This window comes from Bolinopsis microptera, chromosome 2 (assembly GCF_026151205.1).
Source record: "Bolinopsis microptera isolate Bmic1 chromosome 2, MBARI_Bmic_1.0, whole genome shotgun sequence".
Classification (NCBI taxonomy): domain Eukaryota; kingdom Metazoa; phylum Ctenophora; class Tentaculata; order Lobata; family Bolinopsidae; genus Bolinopsis; species Bolinopsis microptera.
In genome coordinates, this window is record NC_087073.1 from 1,618,953 (window position 1) to 1,638,188 (window position 19,236).

At 38.5% G+C, this 19,236-nt stretch overlaps 2 protein-coding genes and 2 long non-coding RNA genes across 4 annotated transcripts; all 4 read left to right on the plus strand.

Annotated features, from left to right (window-relative positions):
* Nucleotides 1–268: 268 nt before the first annotated feature.
* LOC134811475 (uncharacterized) lies at nucleotides 269–1,189 on the plus strand. Its single transcript, XR_010159814.1, has 4 exons — nucleotides 269–334; nucleotides 578–682; nucleotides 864–975; nucleotides 1,122–1,189. It is a non-coding gene; the product is annotated as an uncharacterized LOC134811475 (long non-coding RNA).
* A 432-nt stretch (nucleotides 1,190–1,621) lies between these two features.
* LOC134811476 (uncharacterized) lies at nucleotides 1,622–2,838 on the plus strand. Its single transcript, XR_010159815.1, has 3 exons — nucleotides 1,622–1,748; nucleotides 1,978–2,190; nucleotides 2,732–2,838. It is a non-coding gene; the product is annotated as an uncharacterized LOC134811476 (long non-coding RNA).
* A 9,429-nt stretch (nucleotides 2,839–12,267) lies between these two features.
* LOC134826295 (molybdenum cofactor synthesis protein cinnamon-like) lies at nucleotides 12,268–17,721 on the plus strand. Its single transcript, XM_063838625.1, is given in 11 exon segments — nucleotides 12,268–12,464; nucleotides 13,020–13,194; nucleotides 13,801–14,028; nucleotides 14,374–14,733; nucleotides 15,306–15,499; nucleotides 15,502–15,511; nucleotides 15,637–15,752; nucleotides 16,040–16,156; nucleotides 16,158–16,194; nucleotides 16,897–17,196; nucleotides 17,398–17,721. Coding segments are annotated over 11 exon segments (1,887 nt in total). The 5' UTR covers nucleotides 12,268–12,278; the 3' UTR covers nucleotides 17,562–17,721.
* Nucleotides 17,722–17,920: 199 nt separating this feature from the next.
* On the plus strand, nucleotides 17,921–18,983 carry LOC134811061 (carbonyl reductase [NADPH] 3-like). The gene is given in 2 exon segments (XM_063817773.1): nucleotides 17,921–18,330; nucleotides 18,333–18,983. Coding segments are annotated over 2 exon segments (828 nt in total). The 5' UTR covers nucleotides 17,921–17,936; the 3' UTR covers nucleotides 18,767–18,983.
* The last annotated feature ends 253 nt before the right edge of the window (nucleotides 18,984–19,236 follow it).

The following is a 19,236-nucleotide window of genomic DNA, read 5'->3' on the forward strand; positions in this document are numbered from 1 at the left end:
ATGAATATGGTAGACATAAAAAGAAAGTAAGGAAAGGGGAGGCTAAGCCTCACCCCCCGGAGACAAATTAACAGCGGTGGTATCTTTTACAAAGGGAAGAAGGTGGTGGGGTGAACAAGATGGGGAATACTCTTTCTACTAATGTAATTGTATGCTGGACCAAGTTAAATAGTTAAATAGTATGATAAATGATCAGTAGCATGACAATTTTAGTTTTGTAGAAGCTACAGTTCCAGTACCTTGTTAATATTCTTTGTTCAATTTGCAGAATGAAGTTGAAAATTACCGGTTGGCACGGGCTTATCTGGACCAGTTGTCTCAACCATCGATCATGGTAGATTTCCACTTAATTACCGACTGTTAAAATTAACACAGGGCACTTGCAGTTTAATCATTGAAGTCCATTGTCCATAAAGATATAATGAACCTGTCCACAGCTGTTACTGATTATTCGGGAAACGAGCTGGGGCAGATTAAATAATTATTAATTTATGCACCATATTGTAAGGTAGTGCAGAAAATTGCAACCTTAACCTAAAGTAACCTAAAATAAAGTAAGTAAACGCCACCTTTCCAGGAGAATAAGGATAACATCATTGTACGAAAGCAAATAATTGAAAAAGATACATTGTTGGATGAAGGATGATAACATAAGCAAGATAAAGAGGATGGCTGAGCTAAGGTACTTAATCGTTTCCACTGACCATCTGGAATCTCTTTATTAACTGTTAAAAGTTCAGAGGTCTCTAGATGAGTTATCTCTTTGGGGGACATGTCATTGAAGACACCTTCTGGCTTTATTTTGAGAGAGCGCATTCATTTTTTGGAAATGATGTCATTAGTCGACTTGTATTTTCCTTTAGTGATTCCCTGGCTTTAGAAGAAGATAAGACGAGGACAGTCAACGCACAATTAAATGCACAGCGGGATCTGGACTCAGCATTGAAAATGGCACTGCTTGAAGCAAAGAAACAAGTATATTTTATCAAAAGCTTTATAATCAATGTATTAATCGAGATTCGAGAGGGAAGAAATTTCTTCCAAAAGCTTGGTACTTAAAAAGTGTGTTAAGCAGCGTTTTAAACAACGTTTTGATATAATGTCAGAGAATAATTTTTCAGGGGCGCGAAGAATTAAAGGCTCATCAAGAGTTAAAAGTGGAATTCAGTCAGAAGACGGATGAATGGTCACAGAAAGAGTTAGATTTTGAAGCTAAAATCTCTTCAATTAATCAATATACTAAAACAATAATTGTTGTGGACACAACAAGAAAATTGAGAATAATCTTGTGCGAGGGTAGGGACCCAGATGTCGTTTCTAACCCAAATAAACTTTAAGGAGGCTTCTCATCAGTAGCCGCACCTCCTTACTCGGTTTCTGAACTGGAATTCTATGGGCTTCCAGACGGCCAGACCGAGTATTACCATCCCATCCTTCTAGAGTTCATCACAAGTAGCACCCACCTTGAAGATCTTTGACACCCAGACACACCCCATTGGCGAACAAACTTTGGATATAATCTTACATGCTCCCGAAGGAATCCCTGGTTTATGGTCTTTCTCATCGTCACCAGCACTTTCACTAAGGCTCATCAAGAGTTAAAAGTGGAATTCAGTCAGAAGACGGATGAATGGTCACAGAAAGAGTTAGATTTTGAAGCTAAAATCTCTTCAATTAATCAATATACTAAAACAATAATTGAAGAAAACTCGACACTAAAAAGATCAATTCTCGAAGTTGAACAACAGGTGTGTACACTGTACATCGAGAAGATCATTGCAATGCAATTTACAATGCAATGATGATATTTATTTATAAAAAGATAAGGTCCAAGTCTCAAACTTCAATACAAATTTTTGGAGATTGTTAGTCAAACAACAAAATCTGCCCCTAACAGTTAACAGTGTTTCAAGTAATGTTACTACTTTAAACACTGTTACAATCTTAAAGCAACTTTGTGATAGAAGTGTTTTTCAGGGACGCGAAGAATTAAAGGCTCATCAAGAGTTAAAAGTGGAGTTCTGTCAGAAAATGGATGAATGGTCACAGAAAGAGTTGAATTTTAAAGCTGAAATTTTTTTAATTAATCAATACGCTAGAACGACACATGAGGTGTTCCTTTCACAGGTGAAAACTAAACAAGAAGAAAACTTGAAACTAAAAAGAGCAATCCTCCAAGTTGAAAGACAGGTGTGTATATTGAGAAGATCATTGCTTACAATGATGATATTTATTTATAAAAAGACTCAAACTTCGATACAGATTTTTACACCAATGTAGAAGGAATGACTGGAAGGATCACACTGCTACCTTCAATACTATATCATACGAAGTGTTTTACAGTACCTTAAGAACAACAAATTTAGTCTGCCATAAGTTTAGTCAAAATTTTGACTAAAATTGTTGTAAACCAAATTTATTGTGAACCAAATTTATTGGTTATAATAGTAATTTATAGTCCAAGTATCCGTGCCGGCGTTATGTGTGTTTTAAACTTGAAAAGTCACAATTTTAGAAATGTTGTAGAAAACACACTTAGTAGCTGCATTTGGTACACTAGGTAATTCATTAAAATTACGTTTACATCGGCAATTCTCTTCAAATGAACATATCCCTGATTTCAAGTACTCAAAAGTGACCTATTTGAAATCTGTATGACTGTATGATAAAATTCTTCTAATGATGCGCACTGTGCATTCCGAAACGCTAATAATAAAAAAAGACTTTTTAGGGACAGGAACAGTTAAGTCAGAAGACGGATGAATGGTCACAGAAAGAGTTAGATTTTAAAGCTAAAATCTCCTTAATTAATCAATATGCTAAAAAGAAAATTGAAGAAAACTCGACACTAAAAAGAGCAATCCTCGAAGTTGAAAGACAGGTGTTTATATTGAGAAGATCATTGCGTACTAGTATGATTCAGATAGATGATATTTATAAAAAGATAGGGTCAAAGTCTTAAACTGCAATACAAATTTTTGGAGATTGTCAGTCAGTCAACAAAATCTGCCCCCTTTTCTGCGGCTTTTTGATAGAAGTGTTTTTTAGGGACGCGAAGAATTAAAGGCTCATCAAGAGTTAAAAGTGGAATTCAGTCAGAAGACGGATGAATGGTCACAGAAAGAGTTGAATTTGGAAGCTAACATCTCAACAATGATTGAAGAAAACTCGACATTAAAAAGAGCAACCCTCGAAGTTGAAAGACAGGTGTGTACATTGAGAAGATCATTGCTTAGTAATGATTATTGATGAAATTCATTTATAAAAAGATTCCAACTGTCCAAGTCTCAAACTTCAATACACATTTTTGGAGATTGTCAGTTAAACAACAAAATTTGCCCTTAACAGTTAACAATGTTTAAAGCAACTTTTTGATAGAAGTGTTTTTCAGGGACGCGAAGAATTAAAGGCTCATCAAGAGTTAAAAGTGGAATTCAGCCAGAAGACAGATGACTGGTCACAGAAGGAATTGAATTTTGAAGCTAAAATCTCTTCAATTAATCAATATACTAAAACAATAATTGTATTGTATATTGAAGAAAACTCGACACTAAAAAGATCAATTCTCGAAGTTGAACAACAGGTGTGTACATCGAGAAGATCATTGCTTACAATGACGATTATATCTATTTATAAAAAGACTCAAACTTCGATACAGATTTTTACACCATTGTACAGAAGAAATGACTGGAAGGATCACACTGCTACCTTCAATACTATATCATACGAAGTGTTTTACAGTTAACAGTACCTTAAAGAACGACAAATTTAGTCTACCATAAGTTTAGTCAAAATTTAGACTAAAATTGTTGTAAACCAAATTTATTGTGAACCAAATTTATTGGCCTTAAGGTAATAATAGTAATTTATAGTCCAAGTATCCACTTATAGTTATCCCGCATGTGCCGGCATTATGCACGTGTTTTAAACTTGAAAAGTCACAATTTTAGAAACGTTGTAGAAAACACACTTAGTAGCTGCATTTGAGCACTAGGTAATTCATTAAAATTACGTTAACATCGGCGATTCTCTTGAAATGAACATAATCCTGATTTTGGGTATTAAAAAGAGACCTGTATTTGAAATCTGTATGACTGTATGAGAAAATTCTTATAATGATGCGCACTGTGCATTCTGAAACACTTACAATAAAAGAAGACTTTTCAGGGACAGGAACAGTTAAGTCAGAAGACGGATGAATGGTCACAGAAAGAGTTAGATTTTAAAGCTAAAATCTCCTTAATTAATCAATATGCTAAAAGGAAAATTGAAGAAAACTCAACACTAAAAAGAGCAACCCTCGAAGTTGAAAGACAGGTGTTTATATTGAGAAGATCATTGCGTACTAGTATGATGATAGATGATATTTATAAAAAGATAGGGTCAAAGTCTTAAACTTCAATACAAATTTTTAGAGATTGTCAGTCAGACAACAAAATCTGTCCCCTTTTCTGCGGCTTTTTGATAAAATAAATCAAATCAAATCAAAATATAATGACACAAACATCATCACACATCATCAAAAATATATCTACTAAAGTTTAAAAATTATCTTAAATATATTGGCCTAAACAACCAAGTTAAAATGAATCTAATTTACATACTTTCCACTACTATATAAGTTGATAAAGCGTTTTTTAGCAACATGAGGATTACACACAAGATATTCATTGTGCTTCTCTTTATTAGTAGCATAATTTAATCCCTCGATCTGATAGAAGTGTTTTTTAGGGACGCGAAGAACTAAAGGCTCATCAAGAGTTAAAAGTGGAATTCAGTCAGAAGACGGATGAATGGTCACAGAAAGAGTTGAATTTGGAAGCTAAAATCTCTTCAATTAATCAATATGCGAAAAAATCAATCAGAACGAAAATAGAAGAAAACTCAACACTAAAAGGAGCAATCCTCGAAGTTGAAAGACAGGTGTGTACAATGTTCAATGTTCATTGAGAAGATAATTGCTTACAGTGATAATATTTATTTATAAAAAGATGGGGTCCAACTGTCCAAGTCTCAAACTTCAATACAAATGTTTGGAGATTGTCAGTTAAACAACAAAATCTGCCCTTAACAGTGAACAGTGTTTAAAGTAATGTTACTACTTTAAACACTGTTACTGGTAATCTTGTTTTGCTCTTATGAGTGGGTCAATCATTTATTTTTAATTGTAGTTGACGAAGTGAGAGTCTCCACTCAGTGTGTTAAAACATAATTCTTTGTCGACTTTGTTATGACAAAGGCATGTAGCCGAAACGTCGACAAAGAATTATGTTTTAACACACTGAGTGGAGACTCTCACTTCGTCAACTACAATTAAAAATTAAACACTGTTACTTGAAAATATTTAAAGCAACTTTTTGATAGAAGTGTTTTTCAGGGACGCGAAGAATTAAAGGCTCATCAAGAGTTAAAAGTGGAATTCAGTCAGAAGACGGATGAATGGTCACAGAAAGAGTTGAATTTTGAAGCTAAAATCTCAACAATAATTGAAGAAAACTCGACATTAAAAAGAGCAACCCTCGAAGTTGAAAGACAGGTGTGTACATTGAGAAGATCATTGCTTACAATGATGATTGATATCATTTATTTATATAAAGATAAGGTCCAAGTCTCAAACTTAAATACACATTTTTGGAGATTGTCAGTCAAACAACAAAATCTGCTCTTAACAGTTTTAACAGTGTTTCAAGTAATGTTACTACTTTAAACACTGTTACAATCTTAAAGCAACTTTTTGATGGAAGTGTTTTTTAGGGACGAGAAGAATTAAAGGCTCATCAAGAGTTAAAAGTGGAATTCAGTCAGAAGACGGATGAATGGTCACAGAAAGAGTTGAATTTTAAAGCTAAAATCTCAACAATAATTGAAGAAAACTCGACATTAAAAAGAGCAACCCTCGAGGCTGAAAGACAGGTGTGTACATTGAGAAGATCAAAGCTTACAATTTACTGAATTTTGTTTTTAAAAAGCTGAATTTGAGCTTGGGGTAATTCAATATGCTCGGTTCGCGCACTTACATTGGTTATCCCTTCAAAAATAAATGACCATATTCTTATTACTAAAAAATTAACCTATTTGAAATAGTGCCACGCAAGGTGGCACTATTTACTATATTATATAGTGTTCTGTATGGGGCAAAGGCTTAAAACTAGGATGAAAATGATGCTTCAGATTACGCAAGAAAGAGAGCACTGGTTAACTGAAAGAAGCAGGCTCAACTCTGAAGTTGAAGAACATCTCTCGATAAACGAGCAACTCTCAAAGAAGTTAAAAAAGAAGCAACTAAGCGTTTCTAGAAATGTCTTGGTTAGTCATAATTTAGAAATTTATGAGCAGTTTGCTGAACCATCGGAATTGCATTGTATTTGTGTTACCAGAGGATGCCACGTTATTATAAGCTGTGTGGGAGCTTAAATTTCACAATCTTAATGAGGATTGAGGAATACTAATTTTGTGCATAATCTTGCCTTCCAGATGTATATGTTAACGAATGAAAGTATATAGTATTTGATGGTTCACGTACTATAGTGCGACACGTACTATAGTGCGACACGTACCCTAGAGTACGCTACCTGGATCGTAGTGCGACACGTACCCTAGTGCGACAGAGAATTTTCAAGGCCAACACTGTCGCACTGCAGTGCGCTACTTGGACTGTAGTGCGACACGAACTAAAGTGCGACATTTTAAAGTTTTAATGACAAGAGTGTCATCTGAAAGTACCTCCGTACTGCTGAGTTCTCTGCGTTGTATTCCAGGACTAGGTCATGTTGCTGCATCTTCCTCCAAAATGCTTGCTTGTGGTGGAAGAAGCATCCTCTCTTGGTGGTAGTGGGCCAGGTTGTCTCCACAGCGTTTATCAGGGCTCTCTTGCAGTCACTCATGACAGATTGAGGGTCGACTCCAAATGCAAGGAGCTCATCCAAGAGGGCTTCATAATGAGCCTGTGTCTTTCCGGGGAGTAAGCCGAATGCAAGGGGAATTCAGTGCATCGCCAGTAGGTCTTGTCGTCGCGCTTCTTATCCAGGCAGTAGCGGTATCCGTCGTGGATAACGTTTCTTGAACCTGTAGTGCGTCCAGAAATGAAGATGATTGAAGAAGACAGGTTGATGTTGTTCGATGCTTTGGTAGAATCATCGTGACCTTATTATATATGGCCCAAGCATATGAACTTGTTATACCAATCGGAGATATACGATGCGTGTAATAGGAAAGAGGATCATATGCTGCGTAAGAGTTACCCGGTGGATCACACACTGCATACGTGGCTTGAACTGACCCAAAGGAATTATGATCAGTGGATCACTTCGAAACACGTGATGTGAACTGACGAATCGTATTCGCAAGATCACTTCAAAATAAGTGACGTGAACCGACCCAACAAATCCATAAAAATGATAGGATGTGACCTGAACTTGGAAATAAGTCAGGATATTTTGTCGCACTAGAGTACGCTACCTGGATCGTAGTGCGACACGTACTGTAGTGTGACAGAGGGTGTTTTTGTCGGACTTCGCACTAGAGTACGTGTCGCACTAGAGTACGTGTCGCACTACAGTACGATTACCGTATTTGATACTATTTTACAATTCGTTTTAACTAAAAGCTTATGTTTTCTATCAGGAGGAAGACATGTCATGCAGGAGACCTCCGACAGACATCAATGAAGACTCCCCACCATCTATTGGATCGAGAGAACCAGATCCTCTAGTTCAAGGACTTGAGGATGGTATACACAAAAGAGATCTTGCTAAAACGTCATGCTCGTTGTACTCTAATATTGTTATCGAAGACTCCCGGCCATCTAGAAGGTCACATGGTGGTACGTCCTCATCGCTCAGTTCGGAAAATCCTTTTTTTAAAGTTGGCGCTTCTAGATGTGATCATAATGCCAACAAGTCTAATGCCCGAGGAGAATGTCAAATCGAAGTATCGAGCACACTGGATTGCGGTCATCTAAAGAAGGCAATTTGCTACTCCTGGCAATACGAGCGCAGACAGTTGATTTGTAATGAGTACTGTGAGAAATTGTATTCCTGTGCAATGAAACACAAGTGTGAAGATATTTGTGGCCGGAATCATAGCCACTCCTCCGACAGTTGTCCTGCTCGAATCCAGTTCAAGTTTCCTGTGTGTGGTCATACTGCTACATTTAAAAAGGTCTGTGGGGAACCCTTCCCACAAGAGGCAAGATGCTCCGAGAAGATCAAATACAAAGATGAAAAATGTGGCCATGATCAGTATCGAAGCTGCTATGCAAGGAAGGATGCCTGTCAAGAAATGGTCCAGTTTGTCATTCCTGCTTGTGGACATGAATATCCCGCTAAAATAATCTGTGGTGAAACTTTGCCAGAAAACTTTAGTTGCAAACATTTAATCACATACAAAAGTTTGATCTGTGGACATGATCAAAATAGGGAGTGTAGCACAAAAGAAGAATGTGAGCATCCTTGCTCGAAAGATCGCCCTGACTGCGAACATCCCTGTGCAAACAAGTGCCACGAGCTATGTTTGTCAGGAAGTTGCGAAATATGTAAGATTGAGCAAAAGAGAAGTTTAGAAAAAGCGTGGGATGAAGCTAGTCGTAGGATTGAGTCGTTCAAGAAAGAAGCAATAGAATCAAATTCCACGGACTTACTATTACCCCTTTCCAGTGAACAACACGAATACGTGAGTGTATCTGAAAAATGTCAAGCATTCTTCCAACAATATACTAATTTTGATGTTTCAATAAAGACCATAAAAAGATGTTGTAAACCTCCCCTTGGTTTGTTGGAGTTTACCAAGAAGGCTAATGGTGTTTTTCAAGAGGAATTATACAAGATGATTCCAGCAGATAAGGATTACAGCAGTGTGGAAAGCCTAACTAAATATTTGAGACAATGTATAATTAAGCGTGAGGCCGCTCTGTATGGTTACTACAAATATGCCCCTCCTGGGGACTACAGTAGTTCTGATCTGGAGAACATGACTATGATGGTTGCAGACATTCTAGTTGGAGAAACAATTAATAGATCGAACATGAACATAACAACTAACCCAAAACTTAAAGAGATGAAGGAGTATCTCCGGAAAGAGAAAATAGATTCTGTGTTGGTGACTGAGAACGGCGTCCCTACAAGGTATAAAATTTTGGATGGAGACCAGGTCCATGTAAAATACATCATTGAATTCTCTATAACAAGGAGGAGACCTACGACAGACATTGATTCTCTATTTAACGGACTTGAGGATGGTCTACACGAAACAGATCTTGCTAACTTTGATTTCCGTGATGTTAGTAACCCTCTCTGTGGCTTAATTGAGCGTGCGATTTCACTTTACAAAGGTGACTGCAAGCGCAAGCGCGATCCTTTATATTCGCAATGTTTATATTCTCAACCAAACATCAAAACTGTTGGGATTGTAGTAAATCACAGACTGTCAAGAGATTATGATAATGCTAGAAAAGCGTTCGTAAAAGATGGTAAGGATATGAAAGAGGTGTATGCCTACCACGCAACCCACAGGAAGAACGTACGAAGCATCATAGAAACAAATCTAGATCCTAATCGAAATCCTGTACATGGCAGGGCTTACGGTAAAGGTTGTTATTTTTCAGAGCATCCCGATTTTACTCAGAAGTATGACCAGCACTGCATGTTCATTTTTAAGCTGATCTTAGTAAATGGCATGCACAGGAAAGTTGAACCAAATAAAGCTGGTTATTGTCAGCAGCTGGTATTGGAGGATGTTAAATTGTTCAAACCTGTCTTTGTGTTATATTTCAATTAAAATTGAGAAGAAATTCATTCATTTATAATTTATATTCGTTTAGACTTCATAACAGGGAGATGTAATGAGTATTTTCGACTAACGAAATATCCCAATAGTATTATGATTTAATTGTAATAAGATATTCGTCTGAAAAATGTATTGTTCCTGAAGACTATATTGTTTAGTAGCTATTAGCAATTATTAGCAATCTTATATACGTACTATATTCTATTATAACTATACTTGTGCTTGTTGATAAAACTGTATAATTTCAAAATGATTTTGAGTGACTCAGTAACTGCTTTTTCATATTGATAATTGTGTAATAAAATACTGATTTTAATGGATGTCACGTTTTTAATGTCAGAATTTAGAACAATTTTAACAATTTTTAATTTCTTTGTTAACTTTTTTGTTTGATTGCACCGATTTTATTGCATTTATTTAATTGAAGTCTATTTTTCTGACTTAAAAATCAGTTTTAGATTATTTGTTGTTAGTTTTTTGGAGTATCCATTAATTTTTATTTTGGTTTTTTAACCAGTTCGTTTTTTTCCGGTGTGTCAATGAAATCACATTATATATTGTACTAGAAACCCGCTAGTCGAAAGATTTGTTCGAGGGAATTTTAAAAATCAGTTATGTTTTAATTTCTTTTCATCATCTAGCTCTGTTATACTGTAGAAATTATGGATTTTGTTCGTTAAGTTTGTAAGTTTTAAATATAAATAGATATATCCTCGATAGTATTGCCTGAATAAATAGTATCTGGAGAAAAGATTTGTAGGATACAATTCTTGAGTAAGAATAGTGTGCCTCGTGACGTGTAAAGCTGTACTTACTTCGCACGACAATAGCTGGATAACACATCATTGTTCACACACGTTTCATGTACCTTCTTAGCTTATCAATTACAGTGAATGGGATATTGACTTTGAGTAGGGAATGTTAGGACATAATTGGATCTTGTGATATAATATTATTTATATATATTATATAGTAAGAATAGCTCATCGCATGTAATCCTCATCAATATAGTATACAATTTACGATATGACTATGTCCCACTTGCCGGGGGATTTCGTCAAGTTTAAAATTTGATATAGAATAGAAACCCGCTAGTCTAAAGCTTTGTTCGAGAAAATTTGTAAATCGTTTATGTTTAAATTTCTCTAATCTCTAATACTAGCTCTAACCTCTGTAATTAATGTAAATGTAGAAAGTATGGATTTTATTTGACAATGACGAAAAAATTGTAAGTATTCAGATTCTCTAAACGATACTTTCTAGTTTCTACGGCATCGAAAAGTATCAATCACAACCAAAGTTATGAAAGAAATCTAAAGCCTAAATCAAAATTCTAAGAATGCTATCTTCTATTCCTTTCCTTTTTTCAACCCTGCTAAAAATTGCGAGGTTTCAACTCCCTTTGCGAGTTCAAATTGGCGTCACCAGAGGGTTATTTTTGGTCGATTTTCAGTGTTGTTTTGCAAAAATGGTAATAGTGTACATCTATATTTATTTAAAACTTCCTGGGGGGATTTGGCCAAGTTTGAAATATAATATAGATGTATGCTATTACCATTTTTGCGACGGTTAATCTGCTATTATCTCTTCGACATTATTAAGTATCTTTTTATTTTATGAGACCAGTGTTTTGTTTTTAACTTTCTGCTCCGAGGAGAGAAATTTTTTTCAGGAGAGCCGCTCAGATATGGGCACCGTATTGTGTAAATTATTTAGTTATATGTTATACAATATCTTTGTCGCATAGTAGCGGGATACTAAATACTGTGTTTCGTAAGTTTTTAATAGTATGTCATCCTTTTTAAAACTATATATTATAGTAAACAATTGATTTTTTAAAATCGCAATATTTTATCACATTAATGATAACAGATTATATTATGAAGTTTTTGCTGAACAAAGTTGAAAAATTATTTTAGTTTTTAGTTTTTTGTGCTACGAAATAATTCTGAAAGTTGTCCAGCAATAAAATGTTTACACCTGATGATTATCTGAATTATTTATGATTTTGAGCTAAATATTATGTCTGTTTTTACTGATAAAATCTTATTCGCATCGTTTCATTTATCTCGTTAAGTTAATTGACTAATTTTACGTATCCAATAGTAATGAGTCGTTCACATATTACGTAATCAGCCGAGGGGGTGGTGGGTTTCCAAATGATCACGCTAGTGTAATTTTGACACAATAGCAATGTGTAAAACTGATTACGGAGGAGGGGGGGGGGTTACAAATTGCGCAAAAAGGGATTACGTAATATTATGTGAACGACCACTAAGCTATAATGCAATGCGGTGTGAAAGCGATGGATCGTAAATAATTCTTTATAACAAGTTTCTGAAATTAGTTTACAAATTCTATCTATAATAACAAATACAATAGAAATTGGATATAAAGCTCACCCGAAGTATAACTAGATGAATATGATAGACATAAAAAGATCGTAAATAATTCTTTATAACAAGTTTTTGAACACCTAGCTTATAGCCTATAGAATGGCACACGTAGTGACGATCAGTGACAGATGTTCAGCTGGCACGACAACAGACACCTCCGGACCCTACATAACAGAGAGGTTGGAGGAGTGGAGACCAGGGTTGAGAATTACAAGGCAATGTGTCTCTGATGATGTTATCAGGATTCAGGAGGCTCTCAACAGGGCTGTCGAACAGGCGGCATCGGTAAGGGGTTATGTGAAACGCTCTTATAGACAGTTGATTCAGCTCACTTATGATTGACCAATAATACCTGCGGTAACCAGTTTGTTAGGTTTTTGACAGGTCTCCCAAATATTCTATGTGTACTCAGTGAGCTCACTTCATGTGTACTTCAGGAGACAACAGCTCACTTCATGTGTACTTCAGGAGACAACAGCTCACTTCATGTGTACTTCAGGACACAACAGCTCACTTCATGTGTACTTCAGGACACAACAGCTCACTTCATGTGTACTTCAGGAGACAACAGCTCACTTCATGTGTACTTCAGGACACAACAGCTCACTTCATGTGTACTTCAGGACACAACAGCTCACTTCATGTGTACTTCAGGACACAACAGCTCACTTCATGTGTACTTCAGGAGACAACAGCTCACTTCATGTGTACTTCAGGACACAACAGCTCACTTCATGTGTACTTCAGGACACAACAGCTCACTTCATGTGTACTTCAGGACACAACAGCTCACTTCATGTGTACTTCAGGACACAACAGCTCACTTCATGTGTACTTCAGGACACAACAGCTCACTTGTTCGTATCATCCGGAGGAACAGGGCTGTCACCTAACGACGTCACGGTACAGGCAATATCACCTCTCTTAGAGAAACAGGCTACTGGTGTGATGGCTGGTTTAGTGTCCAAGTGTGTGGAGAAGACTCCCTTTGCTATGCTGTCCAATCCTCTTGTGGGTAGGTGCTTTTAGTAACCCTTAGTAACCACTTAGTAACCACTTAGCAACAACACAGAACACTCCCTTTGCTATGCTGCCCAATCCTCTTGTGGGTAGGTGCTTTTAGTAACCCCTAGTAACCACTTAGTAACCACTTAGCAACAACACAGAAGACCCCCTTTGCTATGCTGCCCAATCCTCTTGTGGGTAGGTTTCATGCTTTTAGTAACCCCTAGTAACCACTTAGTAACCACTTAGCAACAACACAGAAGACTCCCTTTGCTATGCTGCCCAATCCTCTTGTGGGTAGGTTTCATGCTTTTAGTAACCCCTAGTAACCACTTAGTAACCACTTAGCAACAACACAGAAGACTCCCTTTGCTATGCTGCCCAATCCTCTTGTGGGTAGGTTTCATGCTTTTAGTAACCCCTAGTAACCACTTAGTAACCACTTAGCAACAACACAGAAGACTCCCTTTGCTATGCTGTCCAATCCTCTCGTTTTAAGGTTCATTAAGTCATCACTAAGTTTAGGGAACAAAAACCAGAAATTCAAATTTATTGTGATATAATGGAAAACATTTCCGATTTCTAAATTCCTATAACCTAATTGTTTGAACTTCAGGAATAACTGGTAAATGTCTGGTTATCTGCCTGCCTGGAAGCAAGAAAGCAGTTGCAGAGAATCTAGACATCCTCTTCCCAGTTCTAGGCCACATATTGGATCTAATAAGTGACTCTAAGAGCTCAATATCCTCGTTTCACGCCTCCTTGGAACAGAGTGACCCCTTCAAAGCCTCTCGTGGAGCAGAGCACGTGTGTCCTCACAAAAAGGGGGCTCCAAAACATGTAGGTGAGCTGAACAGTTTCAGAGTTTAATGTGGTTGCTTAGTGATAGAGTTTAATTTGGTTGCTTAGTGATAGAGTTTAATTTGGTTGCTTAGCGATAGAGTTTAATTTGGTTGCTTAGTGATAGAGTTTAATTTGGTTGCTTAGTGATAGAGTTTATTGTGGTTGCTTAGTGATAAAGTTTAATTTGGTTGCTTAGTGATAGAGATTAATTTGGTTGCTTAGTGATAGAGTTTAATGTGGTTGCTTAATGATGAATAAGATCAAGGAGCTTGTTCTGTTGGGAAACAAAATTAGCTTTTAAGAATTTATATCCGAATCCTGTAAAATGAATCCCAGATAATCCCAGTACCAGATTCCTCCAGACGAGGAGTAGCGTTCAGGTGCCGCCAGTCAACCTGGCCCATGTTACCTGTGGAGGAGGCGCTGTCTCGTATAACCAGATCAGCAGCTTCTCACCCTCTCAAAACAGCAACACTCTCAACTATCCCGCCAACTCTAGAGGGTCAGGCCCCATCACACGGGCACGTGACAGGGAGTGTGGTCCTAGCTAGAGAGGACCTGCCAAACTACCGGGCTAGTGTAAAGGACGGGTACGCTGTGGTCTCTGGAGACGGACCGGGGGTCTACCAGGTGGTGGCGGTTTCTAAGATGGGACACAATTCTGGGATCGTGCTGGAGAGTGGGACTGTTTCCAGGGTTACCACAGGTTTTATTATTCACATGTTTCCAGGGTTACCACAGGTATTATTAGTCACATGTTTCCAGGGTTACCACAGGTATTATTAGTCACATGTTTCAAGGTTACATCAAGGTCTTTATTAGTCATATGTTTCCAGGGTTACCACAGGTATTATTAGTCACATGTTTCCAGGGTTACATCAGGTATTATTAGTCATATGTTTCCAGGGTTACCACAGGTATTATTAGTCACATGTTTCCAGGGTTACCACAGGTTATTATTAGTCCCAGTTTCCAGGGGTTACACAGGTAGTATTAGTCACATGTTTCCAGTGTTACATCAGGTTTTTATAGTTCACATGTTTCCGGGTTTACAAGGTATTATTAGTCACATGTTCCAGGGTTAATCAGGTTTATTAGTCACATGTTTCCAGGTTACCTCGTATTATTACTCACAGGTTCCAAGGGTGGTAATTACCTCAGGTATTATTAGTCACAAGTAATTGTGATTTACGATTAGTATAGTTATAATTGTAATCCAAATTCCCAAACAATATATTTTAAATCGTGACAGATTATATTTAAACGCCCCCGTGACAGGTGGGATGGTGCCGCTAGGAGCAGATGCAGTAGTACAAGTAGAAGACACAGAATTAGTATCCTCTACTCCAGACGGGGAGGAGGATACTATCCGGATACTATCCAGAGTGTCTGCAGGAACAGATGTCCGGCCTGTTGGTAGTGATATTGCAAAGGGGGAGGTGCTTCTTCCGGGGGGCTGCCAGCTGTTTGCTGCCCGGAGCTAGGTTTGTGAAGCTTGCTTGACAATTTGGTTATAAACTTTTGATATATCATGGGAATTCATAGTGTATATATTATAATGTTTATAATAACGAGCGATGGCTTTTGGTTAAATTAATGCTTTGCCCAGGTCTGTTAGCCTCGCAAGGGATAGAGAGCGTAGAAGTTCGAGTTAAACCCAAGATAGCCATTATCAGTACCGGAAATGAACTTGTTAAGTCTGGCCCTGAGCTTGCCTCCGGACAGGTAAAATATAGGAATTGATTTATTCGAGGTGCCTTATTTTCTCTGTATACCGTTTTATTCCAAGCTAAATTCTGCAAAAGTTTAAAACCTGTGTTTAACCCGAAAACGATTCCCAAATGATAACTGTAATATTTACTTCTTGTAATATAGATATAATATATAACTGTGCGTGTATTATTATATTATTATATATTAATTGCTCTGCAACATTAGATGGTGTCCACTGTTTTTTTTTTTTTTTTTTTTTTTTTATTTTTTATTTTTTTTTTTTTTTTTGCACTGCCCAGGTTCGGGACAGTAACACTCCATCACTGTCACACATGTTACAAGAGGATGGTTACAATGTCACACTCTGCTCCCACTTTCCGGACGCTCTGCACGATGTGTCGGAGGGACTCAGACAAAACTGCTTTACAGCAGACTGATATAATCCTGACTACTGGTGAGTAGCCCCCCTAGCCCCCCCCCCCCCCTGACTACTGGTGAGTAGCCCCCCTAGCCCCCCCTGACTACTTGACTACTGGTGAGTAGCCTCCCTAGCCCCCCCCCCTGACTACTGGTGAGTAGCCCCCTAGCCCCCCCCTGACTACTGGTGAGTAGCCCCCCTAGCCCCCCCTGACTACTGGTGAGTAGCCACCCCCGGCCCCCCCTGACTACTGGTGAGTAGCCCCCCCCCCCCTGACTACTGGTGAGTAGCCCCCTAGCCCCCCCTGACTACTGGTGAGTAGCCCCCCTAGCCCCCCTGACTACTGGTGAGTAGCCCCCCTAGCCCCCCCCCCTGACTACTGGTGAGTAGCCCCCCTAGCCCCCACTGACTACTTGACTACTGGTGAGTAGCCCTCCTAGCCCCCCTAGCCCCCCCCCCCTAGCCCCCCATAGCCCCCCCTAGCCCCCCCCCCCCTGACGAATAACTCATTCCCCCGCCCCCCCCCCCCCCCTACCTGACGAATAACTCATTCCCCCGCCCCCCCTCCCCCTACCTGACGAATAACTCATCCCCCCTACCTGGCAAATAACTAACCCCCCCTTACGTTATCTGGCGAATAACTCACCTGCCCCCCCCCCCTACGTTACATGGCGAATAACTCACCTGCCCCCCCCCCCTACGTTATCTGGCGAATAACTCACCTGCCCCCCCCACCAGGTGGTGTATCTATGGGAGAGTGTGACTATCTAAAAGAAGCTCTGCCGACTGTTGGAGCCACTGTACAGTTTGGTCGAGTCCACATGAAACCAGGGAAACCCACCACATTTGCCACTTTCCCTTCCGGACAACTCTTCTTTGGTCTCCCTGGTAACCCTGTCAGCGCCATGGTAACGTACAAGTTGTTTGTTTTGCCAGCTCTCAGAGTCTGGGAAGGAAGGGATCCTGCTCCGAGTACTATGAGAGTAGAGTTACCAGAGACAAGAAACTTGGACCCACGACCTGAGTACATCAGAGCAGGTTAAGCATATTGTATTTTAGTTAGGGTAGATCGCCCTGTAGTTAAATAATTTATTCTTTAATTATTATTGCAGACCTCTTCTCATCAAATTACTTTTACTTGCACTGCAAGATCTCCCTAAATTCCTTTAGATTATAACTTTATAAGGGATATATCCGTATGTTTTGACCATGTCATGAAGTAATCACACGTATTTGCAGTCTACAAGAATGGAGGAGTTGAGTTGACAGGAGGACAATGCAGCAGCAGATTACTAAGCATGAGAAGTGCTAACCTGCTTCTCCAGCTACCGCCCAGATCTGATACCTGTTCCTCTCTTCAGAAGGGGACTCTGGTCCAGGCTATGATCATCGGGCGACTGTGATGAGCTTGTGATGTGGTTTTTAGAAGTGCAATGTTTTGTTTGGTGGATGTAGAAACTGGGGATGTATATTTTGATTTATTTTGTACAGTCAGCCTTTTATAGATCATTCAGCTAATTTATTCCAATCCAGTAGTAATCATCTATTCTTTAATAAAAGTCATCATGATGTTTTAATGTTTTCAAAGGCTGAGGTAGAAATTGTAAAGTTATAACTACCATTATCTGAGTTTACAAGTAAGTTGGTTCCCATAGTTACCTACCAGTATCACTACACTGTGTGTATGAAATAGGGAAATTTCACGTATAATAATTTCTAAAAGTATAAATGGAACAATTTTGAAAATAACATTCCAAATTCTAGGCTAAGTCTGCATCATGACAGTATCAGTAGTAACTGGGGCGAACAAAGGAGTTGGTTTTGGTATAGTCCGAGCTCTTTGTAAGAAAGTTGGAGGAACTGTTATCCTCACCTCTAGAGATGAAGACAGAGGACTTGCTGCTGTACAAGCTTTACAAGCTGAGGGGTTGAACCCAGTTTTTGAACAGCTGGACATTTGCTCTGATGAATCGATTGGAGAATTCTGTGACGCCATTAAATCGAAGTATGGAGGTATTGACATTTTGTGCAACAATGCTGGAGTTGCCTTCAAATGTGCCAGTACAGCTCCTCTTTTGGAGAAAGCTGAGGTAACTATGGGAACCAACTTACTTGCGACAATAAAAGTCACAGATGCTCTAATACCACTGATGAAGGATGGTGGCCGATCTGTCAAGTTGCGTCAATGAGTGGTATTCTAAGCAGATCGTTCCCTGACTTGAATAGTCCCATTAGAAAACAACTGTTGGACCCTGAGCTTACTGTAAAGGGTTTGAGAGAAATCCACGATCAGTACATTGCAGCAGTTACAAATGATGATTATACACATTTCAAGAGAGACTCTGTTTACGGACTGTCAAAATGTTTACTCATTGCTCATACTCGTGTTCTCGGACAAGAAATAAAGAATAATTCCAAGGAATTAATTCTCAACAGCTGCTGTCCTGGCTGGGTCTCCACTGACATGTCCAGTCACAAAGGTCCTCTTACTATAGACGAGGGAGCTGTAACTCCTGTACTGGTTTGTACTCTTCCTTTGGAGGCGGGAAGTGGGATGTTTTACCGGGAACAAAAGAAATTTGATTGGGAAAATAATAAATACATGTAATAAGGAAATCAGATCCGGGGACCCCTACTAAGTTACTTTTATAATTAATTAGATTATCATTATCATTATTTTGAGTGTGAAATTGTTAAATTTGAAGTTGAATTTTTAATGCAATTCAATTGTTAAATCTTGAAAATTGTTTCATGAATTTTTGTGAAATTAAGATTCGTGCACACTGCACAGTGACCAATTTATGTTTTTCTATTTTAGCTGCAATTGTTCTTTGGTTTTCCTTCGAGTAGAGTGGTAGTATTTATCTGTTTAAACTGTGAGTTTTAGCTTGTGTAACCCAGCCTTGTGTGCCCCAGCCTTGTGTGACCCAGCTTTGTGTGACCCAGCCTTGTGTGACCCAGCCTTGTGTGACCCAGCCTTGTGTGACCCAGCCTTGTGTGACCCAGCCTTGTGTGACCCAGCCATGTGTGACCCAGCCATGTGTGATGTGTGATCAATTAAAAGATCAATTTTAATTA